This window comes from Oryza glaberrima, chromosome 3, assembly GCF_000147395.1.
Source record: "Oryza glaberrima chromosome 3, OglaRS2, whole genome shotgun sequence".
In the NCBI taxonomy this organism is placed as follows: Eukaryota; Viridiplantae; Streptophyta; class Magnoliopsida; order Poales; family Poaceae; genus Oryza; species Oryza glaberrima.
Window position 1 is genome coordinate 22,419,602 of NC_068328.1, and position 17,440 is coordinate 22,437,041.

The window sequence follows — 17,440 nt, forward strand, 5'->3', positions numbered from 1 at the left end:
CGTCGATCCAGTGGAGACTCAGAAGAGCGAGACACACGATCCACGGCTTAAATCTTATCTTAGCTAAAGCTACGCTTTGGTGACAGCTGAGGCTACTCCGAAATCTGAAGAATCTGCACTGCAGCAGTGCATTGCATATGCTTGGCCATGGAGATGGCCAGGGCCAGGGCCAGGCAGCCCGACAGATTAACAGCACGGGGGGGCCGGGCCATACGTACTGCGTACTCTGAATTTCACGAAAAAGCAAGCAACAGACAGCACAAAAGTCCCAAAGTTAGGGAAGAAAACAAATCCATGTGACCATGCGGTTTCCGCTCTCTTTTATCTCCCTTTCCCTTGGTTTAATTACCCGTAAGCCATCGCTTAACCACACAAACAACAATACTTCATCTCACATTTCTCTCTTTCTTTTATATTGATTTTCTTGCTCTTTCCGGGCTTAATTAAGCTTGCACGCACCAACCGTCCCTCTTTCGCTCACACTCTTCCTTCCACTCTCCCAATACTCACTCTCTCTAAGTTTTTGTGTATAAATATGTACACGTCGTTGTAGTGGCTCTGTGCTCGCTAGCTTCGTCATCTACCACTGCAATTTACACGACGGCCATGATGAGGCTGCTGCTGGTGGCGGTGGCGGTGGCGATGGCGGCGGTGGTTGTGGCGGCGGAGGAGAGGGCGACGTACATCGTCCACATGGCGAAGTCGGCGATGCCGGCGGAGTACGAGGACGACCACGGCGAGTGGTACGGCGCGTCGCTGCGCTCCGTGTCCGGCGCCGGGAAGATGCTGTACGCGTACGACACCGTGCTCCACGGCTTCTCCGCGCGGCTCACCGCGCGGGAGGCGCGCGACATGGCGGCCATGGACGGGGTGCTCGCCGTCAACCCGGAGGCGAGGTACGAGCTGCACACCACGCGGACGCCGGAGTTCCTGGGGATCGCCGGGAACGACGGGCTGTTCCCGCAGTCCGGCACGGCGGGGGACGTCGTCGTCGGGGTGCTCGACACCGGGGTGTGGCCGGAGAGCAGGAGCTACGACGACGCGGGCCTCGGCGAGGTGCCGTCGTGGTGGAAGGGGGAGTGCATGGCCGGGACGGGGTTCAACTCCTCCGCCTGCAACCGGAAGCTCGTCGGCGCGCGGTTCTTCAACCGTGGGTACGAGGCGGCGATGGGGCCCATGGACACCACCAGGGAGTCGCGCTCCCCGCGCGACGACGACGGACACGGCACGCACACGTCGTCCACGGCCGCCGGCGCCGCCGTCTCCGGCGCCAGCCTGCTGGGGTTCGCGTCCGGCACGGCGCGTGGCATGGCGCCCAGGGCGCGCGTCGCCGTGTACAAGGTGTGCTGGCTCGGCGGCTGCTTCAGCTCCGACATCCTCGCCGGGATGGACGCCGCCGTCGCCGACGGGTGCGGCGTGCTCTCGCTCTCGCTCGGCGGCGGCGCCGCCGACTACGCGCGCGACAGCGTCGCGATCGGCGCGTTCGCGGCGATGGAGCAGAACGTCCTGGTGTCCTGCTCCGCGGGGAACGCCGGGCCCGGCACGTCCACGCTGTCGAACGTGGCGCCATGGATCACCACCGTGGGCGCGGGGACGCTCGACCGCGACTTCCCGGCGTACGTCTCGCTTGGCAACGGCAAGAACTACACCGGCGTCTCCCTCTACGCCGGGAAGGCCCTCCCCTCCACCCCGCTCCCCATCGTCTACGCCGCCAACGCCTCCAACTCCACGGCGGGCAACCTCTGCATGCCAGGGACGCTCACGCCGGAGAAGGTGGCCGGCAAGATCGTCGTCTGCGACCGCGGCGTCAGCGCGCGGGTCCAGAAGGGCTTCGTCGTGCGCGACGCCGGCGGCGCGGGCATGGTGCTCTCCAACACCGCCACCAACGGCGAGGAGCTCGTCGCCGACGCGCACCTCCTCCCCGCCGCGGGCGTGGGCGCGAAGGAAGGCGCCGCGATAAAGGCGTACGTGGCCTCCGACCCGAGCCCCACGGCCACCATCGTGGTCGCCGGGACGCAGGTGGACGTGCGCCCGTCGCCGGTGGTCGCCGCGTTCTCGTCGCGCGGGCCCAACATGCTGACGCCGGAGATCCTGAAGCCGGACATCATCGCGCCGGGGGTGAACATCCTCGCGGCGTGGACCGGCAAGGCTGGGCCGACGGGGATCGCCGCCGACACGCGCCGCGTCGCCTTCAACATCATCTCCGGCACGTCCATGTCGTGCCCGCACGTGAGCGGCCTCGCCGCGCTGCTGAGGAGCGCGCACCCGGAGTGGAGCCCCGCTGCCGTGCGGTCGGCGCTCATGACCACCGCCTACTCCACCTACGCCGGCGCCGGCGACGCCAACCCGCTCCTCGACGCGGCGACCGGCGCGCCCGCCACGCCGTTCGACTACGGCGCCGGCCACGTCGACCCGGCCAGCGCCGTCGACCCGGGGCTCGTCTACGACCTCAGCACCGCCGACTACGTCGACTTCCTCTGCGCGCTCAACTACACGTCCACCATGATCGCCGCCGTGGCGCGGAGCAAGAGCTACGGCTGCACGGAGGGCAAGGCCTACTCCGTGTACAACCTCAACTACCCGTCCTTCGCCGTGGCGTACTCGACGGCGAGCAGCCAGGCGGCGGAGAGCTCCGGCGCGGCGGCGACGACGGTGACGCACAGGCGCACGCTCACCAACGTCGGCGCGGCGGGGACGTACAAGGTGAGCGCGGCCGCCATGCCTCGCGTGGCCGTGGCCGTGGAGCCGACCGAGCTGGCGTTCACGTCGGCCGGCGAGAAGAAGAGCTACACGGTGAGCTTCACGGCGAAGTCGCAGCCGTCGGGCACCGCCGGATTCGGCCGCCTCGTCTGGTCGGACGGCAAGCACAGCGTGGCGAGCCCGATAGCGTTTACGTGGACATGATGAGCGCCGCCAAGTCAGAGTGGTCACCACACACACACGCACACTACCACGGTCAAAGGGCTGGAGTGTAAAAAAAATATTTGGGTGGATTTGGGAGGGGGTTTAAAAATTTGGTGGTATTTCGAAGTGTTCATAATGCTATTAATCTTAAAGTTTAGATGGTGATTTTTGAGAGTGAATGTTGATGGGAGGTCTTGGGTGATGGGTTGGATGGATGTTGCTTTCTTGGAATCAAATTATTAGAGTTAGGTTGGAATCTTGGGGCTCTTGGCTAGCTAAGATTGGGGCCAGGGCAGGGCTGGACCAGATTGCAACTTTTGCAAGGGCAGCTACACACTTTCACTGTAACAAGAGGAAACTTGTGGGGGGGGGGGGGGGGGGGGGGGGGGTCTAAAACATAAATGTCCTCAACAAGTTCCCAGCAAAATGTTTCACCTAAATTATTCTTTGTTCAATGGCATTTCCTGGAGTGTTAAAAGGTGATTTTGCTTGTGTGATGATTGTTTTTTTCTTATGGGCTGCTAGTTACTCTCAGCAAAATTACTACACATCTACATCAACGATGTAATGCAGTGGACAGCACGATGTAATGGTGCCTTTGGGGGGAAGCTTTTGTGACGAGTTTCAACTCAAGTGGATTGAAACAGGATCCATGCTGTGCGTAATCGCCCTAGAAACTCTTTGCTGTTTGTCGCGTCCACGATGTTTTCTTGGCTGTTATTTATTTGAGCTTGTACGACCCATTACGTATGCTTGCATAATATAAAAAGCATGTCATACATGTGTTTGTGTACTCCTATATACATGTATTTTTTTTATACTTATCTGTACTGCATATTTTTTTTCATATTTTGGACGCGGCTGATTTCGGGGCGACGTGGCCGCGCGGCCGGATCTACAGTGTACAGTACCGACGTTAGCTTTATAGGATTTTATATGATATGCATGGATTTGCCCTATAATATTATTCTAATACAAAATTGACTATCAAAGTTTTAAAAGGTCTGATAATATATTGTACTACTAAATATAAACACTAAGTAATTATATAAACATTAAATAGTTATAACTTGAGGGAGCACATACTATGGGAAAATCCAAATACCCCTATAAATCATTTGTTGTCACGCTTTCCCTTACAACTTAACTTTGTACTCCCTCCGTCCCATAATGAGGTATGTCCAGATTCGTAGTTCTAGAATGGGTCTCATCCCATTCTAGATTACAACATTACGGGACGGAGGGAGTATATAATTAACGCTCCCACAAGTCAATTTCTCTTCCATATTTCCCTTCAATATCTCGTGCCCTAGTAAATCTCCAACATGGCATCCTACACAGGAAATTTGCCTTAAATATTTCGATTGATCGATATCTCAATCTGTTTACATGAGCTCTTGGTTTCCAGTTTTTTGATATAGAGACATCGTCTCATTGGAATCGGAGCAGATGAACGGCGCCGGTAGGAGGCACGGCCAACACAAGGCCTTCAGCAGTAGTGGCAGCACCAATTTGGCATCCTTAACACCTCAGCTGCGGCGACAAGTGACTACCATCACATTTCATCAAGTTATGGATTTGGAAGATACTCGTAGATGTGGTGTGTTTCTCTGATCTTAGCCTTTTGTATTTGACGCACTTCCAGCGATCAACGTTGTACGCTTACTAGCTACTCTCTCCGTCCCACGATATAAGGGATTTTGAGTTTTCGCTTAAAACATTTGACCACTCGTCTTATTTAATTTTTTTTACAAATATAAAAAATAAAAAGTTGTGCTTAAAGTACGGTAGATAATAAAGTAAGTCACAAATAAAATAAATAATAATTTCAAAAATTTTTGAATAAGACGAGTGGTCAGACGTTACAAGTAAAAACTCAAAATCTCTTATATTATAGGATGGAGGAAATAGTAGGTATGAGAAGTTTGAGTCAGCCATAAGAAATCAAAAGAAACTAAGAGGGAAGTGGGGTGATGGAAGAGAAATTGACTTGTGATGCGTGTTTTGTATAGAGTTAAGTTGCAGGGGGAAAGTGGAGAAAACAAGTCACTTGCAGGGATACTGGGATCGATTGCTTATTATTTTATAGCCTATCTCTAGAATAAATAAAGTAGAGGACTAATGGGGGATAAGTTTGACACTCGTGTGCGTGCTAGCTCTAGCACATTCTAACACACATGGTTGGAGTGTTTGGTAGGAAAAAAAATATACAAATAAATCAGAGGTAAATTCTTTTGGACCTTGTATAGTCGTACTCTTAATTTGAGTCCAAATTTGTCCCATGAATTAAGAAAACTAGCTACAAATTGGGTAGGGAGAGAAACGTCAAGGAAAAACATTGTTCAAACCTTAAAAGAAAATATGTCTGGCTGCAAGACCTTGACCTGCTAATAAACGGCGGCATGACAGTCGACCTCATGGATCAACTCATCACCATATGGAATGTTGTGCAACAGGTTCATTTTGCCGAAGGAAAGGAAGACCAGATAACATGGAAACTCATAAATCACGGTGAATACTTGGCAGCCTCCACCTAAAATGCCCAATTCTTTGGCTCGGTCCAAATAAAGTTCGAGATGCTAATATGGAAGCCATGCATGGGCACTGAAGAAATGCAAGTCCTTTACATGGCTAGTTATGCAAAACAAAGTATGGATATTTGCCTAACAACACCTTTTGCTCGCTATGCCGGCATGAACATGAGACATCCTACTAGGCTACCACCTCCTCGCCAGTTGTAGGAAAGGATATGGAATTATGGAGCATGCTTGCTGCCTGGACAGCATTCAGGTCACTAGACCCGTCATCTTAGAAGACGAGAATGCATGACCGTGCACGAGTGGTGGGAAGGGCCGTCAAATGTGGAAGGAGTGCCTAAGAGCAAGGATAATAATATAGCCAACTTTCTACTATTAGCCCATCTTAAAGCCAACATATATAATAGATTAGCTATAAGGTTGGCTACAATTTTCTTCTTCTCTCTCTATCTCTCACTTATACATTTAATGTATTTGTCTTGAAGCTTGTGATAAGTTAGCTCTTGCATGAGAGCTAACATCCTTAATTTTTCACTACCTCTCTCCTCCAACTAAGCTTATAATAGACTTATAACTCACTATTATACTTGCTCTAAGCAAGTGCTAATATTGTCCTTACCTAGTGGGAGATCTATAAAGAGAGAAGCCAAATAGTTTTCCAACATAAATAACTCTCAACGCTAGCTATCATAGCAAAAATTAAAGAAGAGACAAGAACTTGAACTTGGACACTGGCAGTGGCAAGGTGATTATCCTGGACTACCTTAGGCGCTCATCTCTTCCTTTCTTCTGTAGAAAAGTCTTTATTACCATATGTATACAAATTTTACTTTATCTTTATTCACCGAAATTGGCGCTAGCTTGTTCGGATAAAAAAAGGCCTTATTAAATAATTTTCATAATTTTAAAACCTGACAAACAATACCATATACTCGGCTACTCTGTCGTATCAACATCAATAATTTTCATTGGCATGACCCTTATTAAATATTTGGGATCATTTGATATGGACTTAATCAAATGACATCCACAAGAAAAATGTGTTGTTTTTTTTCCAGCTTTAAACATTAAAAGCAAATGTGAATTCGGGAAGTGTTTGTTGACTGAAAATACTAGCATTATCCTAAATTAAAGCACCATAAAGTATCAATTTGGAAGCACAATATGCAAGCAAGAGTAACTTAACGTGGAAGTAAACAATGAGATGGTGTGGCATTAAAGATGCAGGAAGTCTATACCAATGTCTCAGAGCATGGAAGAAGATAATAAACGAGTCGTCTTAAAGCACAGCCATTCCTAAGATAGAGGGAAAGCAGGAGGGGAGAGAGAGAGAGAGAGAGAGAGAGAGAGAGAGAGAGAGATCTCTTGGTGAACAGACATCTTGGACGCAACTTACCATACAATATATGTACACATCATATTCGTTTTATTAGATGACACATGACTCATGAGACATATTATTACAATAATTCTTTCAGTACAATCCATATATAATGAGAAGCACAATAGAGACAGAAATTATCCAAGCTAATATTGTACATGCTTTTAAAGCCTGTACAGTGCACCTTAAACGTATGGCAATTTAATAATATTTAATTTTTCTATCACTAGATGCAGTCTATCAGCAATCATGTCTTCCCTAATTAAGTGCATCATTAAACAAGCTGTGTAAGGTAAAGAGAGGCAGGAGCAGAGCAGGCCAGTGAGGCTATGAAAAGAAGGCGAATAAAAGCCGGACCGCTGGTTCAGGTGGTGAGAAAGCAGGCAACCCAAAAAAAAAAATTAAAACCAATTAATGGCACTGTGACAGTGGTCACTTTAATAAAAGCCTAAAGTGTGCAGCATCCTCGTGACATTTGCCGCTTAAACAACAGAGAGCGATGAGTAAAGAAGACAGAGTCAGAGAGAAAAAAAAATAAAGATTTGCTAGTAGAAAGATGGATGGATACGACGAATAAAGCAAAGCAGGGGAAAACAATTGTTCGTCGTCACGATCTTGTGCTTGGAATCGATAGACATGCATGGCCCCGTGATTTTAACAAATAATGCAGGGCTTTGATAGATCCCCAGCTGGACCAGTGTTTGTTGTGCTTTTTGATAGCCTTCTAGAGAGGCCAAGTTCTTTTTAAGATCAGGGGGTTAATTGTTTGTTGGGATGAACCAGAAATGTGGGCGATGGTGTTGTTTAACTATGAACAAAAATCTATTCATTGTATTATTCAGGTTACTAAGAGAAGTCTGAATATTTGCTGTTGAAGTGAAGAAATTACCGCATTACTTTATTCTTCTTTCAAAAAAACTAGTGGTGGACGTGGGCGGTGAATTTCCCCCTACACCCACAAACTCCCTACCGTTTTTAACGATAAAAAAAAATGTGCCTGGGTCAAAGGCTTCACTTATCAGATCAAAGGTATAAACATAAATTAAAGAGATGTATGTATATAAGTGATAGTAAAATGGATTGATGACATTCTACTTTTTTTTTTTTGCAACACATAGGTAATATGATAGTTAAGGGGAAAAAATTAATGAGAAAAAGTTGTTCCATCGATCGTATATGGTTTTGGTCTAGGCTATATCACGTAGATGCTACATATGGATGCAAAAGCAAAACAAAATTTTATTTTTAAAACAAAAGTATAGGTCGTATATCAGAAACATTTGTATTTTCAACTGTTAAGCTTCACATAATTTACCCCAGCGGCTTTGAGTTTGGAAGAGAGTTAATAATTGTCAAAATGTCAAGCCCACATGCACATATATTCCCACTTTGTTACTAAATCTCTTTCTCCAAAGTCGCAATCAGCATCCACTCAAAGCATGGGGTACAAGTGATGAGAAAAAAGGGTGAGGAGATTATGTTTGAAGCATGTGACAAGGGCACGACTTAAGCCATGACATTTAAATTCTAGTACTATATTCACTCACACGCTAATATACATTTTACGAGTATTATAACATTCAGAAATCTATTTGTCGATCACTCAACCTTCGTTAAATGCCTCCTGAACTTTTACAAATGTGGTGTTTACGTGTGGTGGTGACGTGGTATGTATGTACGTCCATATTCAGTTCTATTTAGTGGATGAGAAAAAAAAGGCGAGCAGATTATTTTAATGTAACTCTGTTTTCAACGAACTTTTAAGGTAACACTTTTATGTTGCAAAGAGGCTAATGGTAGAAGAATAGCAAGAGAACTAGACTCAAAAGTATACCTGTAGAGCATTTCGGTCTCATCATAATTTTCAGACTGCATATGAGCCCAGGCAAGGTTACCCAACAACCTTCAAGACAAATAAGAGCATCAGAATGATATGTTTACTGGTTGAATAACAATGTATGGAAGATTTTAAATACCATGCTTTTTCATCCCTGAGAGACAAATAAACTACTCTTCCATGAGATTTAGACAACTTAGTTTTCCACCGGCCAGAAGCTAGCTCCTCATCAACAAATATCAACTTCAATGTCAGCATTTCAATCTGCTCTTTTGTCCTGTCGCATTTCTGGTTTCACATTAAAATGACTAGTATCAGAACAGAAATGGTCACATCTTCATCTAAAATTAACATGTCATCAGTGCAGCAATTTAGATGTGTTTAGGATCTACTGCTATAGGCCTACCAAATCACAGAATTTCTTTACAATAGAAAGATTTAGCTCGTAGGTTCTTGGTTTACAGGCCAATATACCTTGTATAGGTCAAGAAGAATATTGTCAAGAGATTTCTAAGCTTCATTTGGGCAACAATCATGAAAGGATCTTATTGCCTCAATAGCCTCTTCAGCTCAATTTGCTTGTTTCAGTACAGTAGCCATATCCTTCAGTGCGCTCTCAATTCGATCACCACTGTTTATAGCCGCCCAGAACAATGGAACTGCCTTGTTTGGGTCCTTTTCAATCACCTGCAGATAAAACAAGACGAGAAAACAAAAACCTCACAGATCTAGCTTATGAAAATTTCTAGATTCAGGATTATTACATGCATTTTCGTTCACAAGACTGAAAGAGCTGTAGAAAAAGAAACGCCGTCACTTTGCAAAAATGCAAGTAACATGTACTGAATTATTTAGCATGAATATGTTGAAGCAACACTTAAGGGAAAAATTAATACCCACTACAGTTACTAGTTAGAATAGCATGCATAGTGGCAACCCAAGTAGTGTGGCTGGTGTCTATTCAATCTTTTTTGAGATGGTCTGTTCAATCTTTTGGTACAATAGATTTCTGGTAACAAGGGAACCTAGTCATGAGAACACAACTTCCATGTCACTTTAAGATTTACACTAATACTGGTTTTGTTAAAGAAGCCCAGAAGTAGTTTTGTCTGTTCATGGAAACTACCTTCGTATTCTCTCTTCTGGTTCAATTAAAAGTGTTTGTGTTTTTTTTTTTTTTTTTTTTGAAAACAGAGAAGCAGAGCTTCCCCTTTCCATTACTGGAAACACGTTCAGATTACAGAGTTCTAGAAAGCAGAAACTAAGCAAAATGCTAATAAGCAAGAAAAGCTTCACACCAAAACGATGCCAATCCCATCGCTTTTTGTGAAGTTTTTGCCCCAGGATATCCTAAATTCATTTCAAACATATCATGAATCAATGGAAGATACTGTAAGTCTGTAACTAAAAAAAGCCACAAAATGCTTTTGCCCTTCCTGCTCCCTTACAAACTACTCATTAGCTAAATTAATCTAGCACACACAGTCACCATACTGAGAATGCCTAAGTCACCGAATTTGCAGCCTATCTATCTCCAGAGTAAACGAAATTGCATCGTCCACATGATGGGTTGCTTCCAATTACCTGAGCCTGCTTCGCCCGCACGTAGGGCGAATCCACCGACGACGGCGGCGCCCTAGGTGGCCGGGAACACCCGCCGCTCGTCGGCGGCGTGACGCAGTAGCCGTAACACCCGCCACCGCCGCTCGCTGGGGGCGTCACGTGGGACAAGCACCCGACGCTCACCGGGCGGCGTGGCGCCCGCAGGTGTGCAGGGGCTCCACCTCGGCGCGGCCCCCCTCGGCGACATCCACGGCGGCAGCCGCCTCCCTCCACTCGGCATTGCGGAATTCCGTCAAACACCTGGCACGCACACACCAAAATCCACCAAAACGAACCAGATCAAACATAACCAAATTAACCCCGCATGCGGCGTCCCCCACCTCGATCGAGAAGACGAGAACCCGCCGCCTCCTCCGCGGCGCTGTGGTCGGGCTCGACGCGGATCACGCCGCCGCGGAGTCGAAGCGAGTGGGAGGGTGACGCGAGGACGGAACGGCGGCGCGCGCGGGGAAGGAGGATTTCAAACGGGGAGGTGGGGGCGATGACGTGGACTGGGAGGTGGGCCCCACGGATGCCTACGTGGACGTCGTGTCACGGGTTTCGGATGAAACGGCAGAGTAGGTGCAGGTGCAGCTCATGTGGCTCCTGTGATGTGAGATTGCGTTTGCGTGAACCACGCGTACAATGTGTTGCTTCTGGCTTATTATTCATAACTTTGTGTGTGAAAAAACACAAAACAAATGTGCTACTTACTGCATGCATTTTCAAATTGGAATTTCTTAACTTACTGCGTGCATTTCCAAAGTGAAATTTCTTAACTTACTGCATGCATTTCCAAATTGGAATTTGTTTTTGTTTGAATTTGCTGTGTACATGGTGACTGAATTAGGTGCGAAAGAATCTGACAAATGAGGCACGAAGAAAAGAATCTGCTTTTCCGTTATCTCAAAATATATGTTGTGGGTTGTAGCTTCTGTTGAAGCAAAGACCGGGTTTAATATCCATTATCTAGAGATGCATTTGATAGTGCAATGGTAAAGGATATATGGTTCCAACCCTAAGATCTCGTGTTCAATTCTCAACATGCTCATAATTTCTTATTAAGTAACTGTTTGGATATATACATGCAATATGTGTTATAATGTACAATATTTTGAAACATATCATATACTAATAATAATGAAAGAGTGAAAAAAGTAGTGATGACCTCATGTTCTATTAAAAATTACTAGTAATATGCTCGTGCTAAACGCTACGGTACAACTCTATTTTTCTTTAATAATTTTTAAAATTTTCATGTTAGCAAAAAAAATATTATATGAACTGTGCATTTGAGCTTTAATTCAATTTATGTCATACATCAAATATATTTCGCGTAAAGTATAATAATATGAAATACCAATTCATGCAGATATATAATGCATATATCTATACCCCATGTTATAATGCATAATTATATGATATTACAGATATATGATAATGCGTATATCTATGCCTTAAGTCATATTGCATAATAATATGATATATAATGCATATATCCGAGACACGCAAAATAATTCACAATGGCGTTGATATCAATATTTACTCATCTCACAAGCGTCCTTTTTGTATGTAGCGTGCGTGTGTGTATATATTTGCGTAATTATAATGCCTCACAAGTGGGTGGTAGTTTTTATATAATATAGTGCATTTTCATATTATAATTATTTTTATATTACATGCCCATGCTAATGCTATGAGGTGGCATTTGATAGCTCAAAATGAAAAGGATATAACACCACAATGACTTTAAACTTTTGATATTTTAAAGGCATTACATTTCCACATAGAACGGATGTTATTAAGGTTGAAGAAAAAAACATAAATAGTTACTCCAGTGACAATCACGTGGTAGCGTATATGTTTCTCCTGACGTGCTATACAAAATGAAATGATAATTGTCAGCAGGATTCAAATTTTTAATTTATTTTTCTAAAACATGAATGTAAACCATGAATATTGAAATGATCTTTTACAACAAAACTTAAAAGCATGTGTTATTACCCGTCATTGTTCACCAATCAAGAACATCTTTATACACGATATTTCTTGTGCTCCTTCTTGTGGGGTCCACTTTTTTTTTAGGCTTTGCCAAAATCTTTGTCGTTTTCCTTGACACCCCTCCTGATAATGCAACATAAAGCTGCCCTTGCGAGAATACAGGCTCTAGAAAATAGATACCGACATATGTTAATTTTATAATATGGTCCCAATGGCCCCATCCTCCTTTTATTCAGCATCAATGCTCGAGACACTAATGTGAAGGGACAATAACAATGCACATTTTAGTGCTCTACATTTCGGACAACTTAATGTTTATTAAAAATTAACTTGCTCTGTACCTCCTCTCGGTGGCGGAGGGAATTTGGGTTGGCTGTGGTGGCGCTTGAGGCGGAGGAGGTGGCAACAAGTGTTGTGGCCCCATCCTCCTTTTATTCAGCATCAATGCTCGAGACACTAATGTGAAGGGACAATAACAATGCACATTTTAGTGCTCTACATTTCGGACAACTTAATGTTTATTAAAAATTAACTTGCTCTGTACCTCCTCTCGGTGGCGGAGGGAATTTGGGTTGGCTGTGGTGGCGCTTGAGGCGGAGGAGGTGGCAACAACGTGTTGGCGGAGCAGACCGGCGAGGGATGCAATGGAGTTGCGGTGCGGAGATCAGATTGGCGACGATATGCACCAGAATCCGAGCGATGGTGATCTGGCGGCGTGGAGATGGAGATGAGGGGCGAGATCGATCTGGACTGGATCCCTATTGGTAATTGCAAGGTGCAAAATAATAATTAATATTCTAGGGATCAGAGAATCAAGAGAATAATTTAATAATTACTAACTGGAAAATAGCTCAATTTGGAAAATATCTCAATTTGGAGCAGTACATGTACAGCCAAAATAACCCATGCATGGAGTTCCCCTAGTCATTCATGAGTAGTACACAATGCGCAGCTAATATATATAGTTCCTAATGGACCTGTGCTAACGCTACGGTGACATTTAAAATCAAGTAATAAAAAAAGGCGTATCCTCCAACAATCAGGATGACAAGACATGTTAGGACAACCGAAAATTAACCATGACACGTTCCATAATAGTAATCATTCCATAATTCATAATAGATGCACAAGCAATTTAATTTGTAAAACTCTTTTTCACATCGTAAGTGCCCAGATAAAATTAATGTGGCACCAAATGAAAACTATTAAACATAGTTATGAGCCAATGGCACATGAATCTACAATGTTAAATACACGATTTCCTCCACTGCATTTACACTCCTGTCACTATGTTTAAACTCAGGACTAAAAGAATAACTCAAGAGCAGATTCAACCACGTGAATGATGGGTACAAATAACTCTCCTATCACCAAACACATATTATATTTAAATGTTATAATACACCACAATATGGTTGTGCAGCAAGGTATCTTCTATACTCTCATTACTGAATCTTGATTATTATCTACTGTACAAAACCATGTCAAATATATGAGCAACAGGTTCTGTTGAAGAGCTAATTATTAGTAAACGATACATCTGTGATGGGTCCTCCCTAGTAGCAATATATTGAAGAGGATATTTTTTCGGCCCATCAGAGATGACTCATCTTTGACGAGTTGCGTTGGCCCGTCACAGATGACCCGTCACTGAAGCCCGGATCTGTAGTAGTGCTATTTGGTTTCCTGCACTTCACACTATCTCAATTCTTATCACAGTACTTGGGAACATCAATCTCCAATTCAGTTTAGTCTTGAAAATAGTTTTGCAGTCGAGTATGTCAGTATTTCTAATATGATGCTGCTCGTAAATTGAACCAATTTCTTAAATTTGCCAAATTCAGATTTCTTAAATTGAACCAAGCCAACCCTGCCCATCTGATTAGGTGGACTTCTCATCTGCTGGAATAGATGTATCAGTTGATCTCAGTTTGGCAGTAACCAAATAAACCAGAAAATGTTGTAAAAAGTACTTAGAGTGAAGATAAGAGCATGTGCACAATAATTCAGATGTTTCTAGCACCACAGAAATACAAATAAACAGTACCAGAGGGACATAATCAAGCACAATTCACATATATTTGAGAGATGAGATATATAACTTCATGGAATTGACACAAGAGAAGATTTCTTCGACTCACCTTGGAGAGAGCGGACAGTAGGACGATCCTGATGGAGAGCAACACTGATAGGGAAGGAAGAATTTTGCTTTGGTATATATTTAGCTCAGTATCTACCTAAATGAAATGAAACAAAATCAGCGAGGGAGTTTTAAAAATAAAATACCGCTGACCTCCTAAATGCAGTAATCACAGCTACAGCAAAACCAACTTCATTCAGCTTGGATGTTTTCATTAGTAAAATCACAACTCAGACACTACCGCAAAAAAAAGATAAGAACCAATGTTGAAATCCAATCATCAGAAGAACAAAAACGATGGAGTATAGTATAACAGTGGAAGTACAGTAAATATATATGCTTAATTCTCTGATCCCATACTTCCCCTATTGTCACATCAATACCGTACACTTGATGATTTGAAATTCGAATCGTCATATACTGCTATACATGTGGCAAATGTGAAAAAATAACTGAAAGATCAAAAATCTGATTTTGGAGATCTTAACAAATGTAAATTGTCTCAAATACCCTAGAAAGAAAAAGATGCTCCCACAATCACATGGTCACTCATTGAAAGTCACAATCTGATTAGGTGGACTTATAATGTACTGCAATAGATGTATCAGTTGATCTCAGTTTGGCAGAAACCAAATAAATCACAAAATGTTGTAGAAAGTACTTAAAATGAAGATAAGATCATGTCCACAATAATTTAGATGTTTCTAGGACCACACAAATACAAATAAACAGTACCAGAGGCACATAATCAAGCACAGTTCACATATATTTGAGAGATGAGATACATAACTGAATGGAATTGACACAAGAGGAGGTTTCCAGGACTCACCTACGGCCAGCGGGCATGCAGTGGGCAGCAACAGCAAGCCTTTTACCTGCAAGAAGTATTTGAGATGTCAAGGATTTTGTTGCAGGAATCACTATATTGGTAAATACAAGGTGCAAAAGAATAATTAATATCAGAGAATCAAGAGAATAATTAAATAATTAATAACTGGAAAATAAGTACATGTGCAGCTAAAATAACCCATTCATGGAGTACCCTACGCATTCATGAGTTATACACAATGTGCAAGTATCTATAATCGATGGAATAAAGCATATAATAGTTGCTTGAAGTTTATATTATCTATTCACAAGGAACATGATGCTCTGAAATTAAGTTCAGAATCATTTATTCATCAACCTTTGTAAGCTGTTTTCAGAGTTAAGTTCAGAATCATTTATTCTAACTATCATTATAATTTTTCATCTGATTTACAGGAAGAAACTTTTGCCACCTTCATGTAGTTGTTATCCATGTTTTCTTCATGCATATTTTCACCAGATACTGGTTATAATGGGTTGCATGGCTGTTCTTCCGAGATTTCCAACAGTGTGCAGAGCTGATATAACTCAATCATGCATGGTATTATTCCATCCAGACCAATCTGAATTATATTTGTTGAATCGACAACCCAATTGAGACCATATGAATCCTTGCAATGTGGCTTTCTATTGGTAAATTAGAGCTAAAAAACAATATCAGTACGATAGGAACGTTTTTTTGGTCAAACTGAACTGAAAAGAATTTGTGGAAAGTCAGAACATAATTGAACTACAAAAATAATATCACTACAACTGTTTTAACCATAATTGTTGCCCTATGATGGAAAGTCAGAACTATTGATATGGCATGTCAGCAAGATTTGTTTTCTTTTCAGCAACAGAGAAACTGTCAAATAAAACTATAAGGAGTCACGGAACATTCGCTCATTTGGAATAATAGATGAATCTGTTACAAAGTAATAATATAGTCTAATATGATACAATCAGATAAGTTTTGTACAGGTTGAATCTCAGTTGATGAGGAGCAGTTGATAATAATATGTTGTTGATGATGTGTTGAGCTATACCGTGAAATGAGATGGCAGTGAGATGGGTGGCGAGCAGGGACAGCGGTCAGGCCATCAGGATCGTGTTGGCGTCCTTATAAGGTCAGGCCATCAGGGTCGACGGTTGGTGAGGCGTTGATCCAGGGTCGTGTCGGCGTCCGGCGTTGATCGGCGTCCGGTCTCCAGGTGGTGCAGCATGATGGCGATGGCGAAGGTAGAGCCGTAGAGGTGCGGGCGCGGCGGCAGGGAGGGATGAGGGCGGTGGCAGGGAACGTTACGGCGGCAGGGGAGGGATGCGGTTCAGAGAGAGAGGAGCGGATCTGGGAGAGCGAGAGACGAGCGGATCTGAGAGGGAGAGAGAGAGAGTTGCGCGCTGATTTAGGGTGGTGGGAGGTGGGAGCGATCTCGATCGTTGAATCTCAGCAAGATAATCTCAACCGTTGAGTGATAAATGAAAGAATGAGAGGATGATTGAAACCATTTGTTAAACTATAAGATAAGAAGATCATTCGTCCAGTATTTCTTAAAATAAAATCTTCAATTATATCTTCATAATTAATCATGTCCAAGATATCATTTTCAAGTGCTATTGTTGCAAGCAGCAAGCTATATCACCGCCTCCCCGTTGCCGCGCGTGGACTTGGGATCGATGTCTCGGTCTCGGCAGTCGGCGCAGCACGGAATTAGGATCGTCGCGCAGCAGCAGGAGGTACAAATTATGCGATCACACAACCTAATAGTGCCACACCTTGTCTCGGCCTTGTTGGTCCATCTATCTATTGGGTTTGCATTGCAATAGCTGAACAATTGGAAGTGGACATTCATGTTTATATAGGGCCCAAAAAACACAGAGGCCATGTTCGATCGCCTATTGGCACATGGCCATCAATGGGCCTGTTCTTTTTTAGCGCTGCTAGGCTGAGTTCGAATCCTTTGAAGGCATGTTTTCTCACCATTTTCCTGGCAGCATGCTGGCCTGGGCCTGAGTTTGAATCCTTTGAATGTAGGTTTTCTCACCATTTTCTAGCCTTAAATTTAGAGTTGATTTTGAGATTTTTTCATCATACTTTATTTTTCAGTATATGCTTTTAGATCGCTAAGAATACACATATAAAAGTTTTATTTACCATTTTTTTTCGTTTGCAACTATGTCGTTTCGCTTAT

The 17,440-nt window shown here is 43.8% G+C and overlaps 1 protein-coding gene and 2 long non-coding RNA genes across 5 annotated transcripts; 1 reads left to right on the forward strand and 2 right to left on the reverse strand.

The window, feature by feature from the left end:
• Positions 1-372: 372 nt before the first annotated feature.
• Positions 373-3,289, forward strand: LOC127766870 (subtilisin-like protease SBT1.7). The gene has a single exon (XM_052292037.1). It carries the CDS (start codon positions 607-609, stop codon positions 2,902-2,904), a length of 2,298 nt encoding a protein of 765 aa, XP_052147997.1. The 5' UTR covers positions 373-606; the 3' UTR covers positions 2,905-3,289.
• A 3,602-nt stretch (positions 3,290-6,891) lies between these two features.
• Positions 6,892-11,016, reverse strand: LOC127766874 (uncharacterized). The gene is made up of 4 exons (XR_008016300.1): positions 10,244-11,016; positions 9,134-9,346; positions 8,799-8,947; positions 6,892-8,725 (listed from the first exon to the last, which is right to left on the reverse strand). It is a non-coding gene; the product is annotated as an uncharacterized LOC127766874 (long non-coding RNA).
• An 896-nt stretch (positions 11,017-11,912) lies between these two features.
• LOC127766873 (uncharacterized) lies at positions 11,913-16,663 on the reverse strand. Of its 3 annotated transcripts, XR_008016298.1 has the most exons (7): positions 16,298-16,663; positions 15,232-15,277; positions 14,404-14,499; positions 12,807-13,020; positions 12,604-12,718; positions 12,266-12,427; positions 11,913-12,138 (listed from the first exon to the last, which is right to left on the reverse strand). It is a non-coding gene; the product is annotated as an uncharacterized LOC127766873 (long non-coding RNA). The 3 variants fall into 3 exon arrangements; XR_008016297.1 differs by having other exon boundaries at positions 11,913-12,427; positions 16,298-16,662; XR_008016299.1 differs by lacking the exon at positions 12,604-12,718 and having other exon boundaries at positions 11,913-12,427; positions 16,298-16,662.
• Between the last annotated feature and the right edge of the window lie 777 nt (positions 16,664-17,440).

Excerpts from the sequence above, each read along its gene's own strand:
- LOC127766870 (XM_052292037.1), top strand. The coding sequence starts at position 607 with ATGATGAGGCTGCTGCTGGTGGCGGTGGCGGTGGCGATGGCGGCGGTG.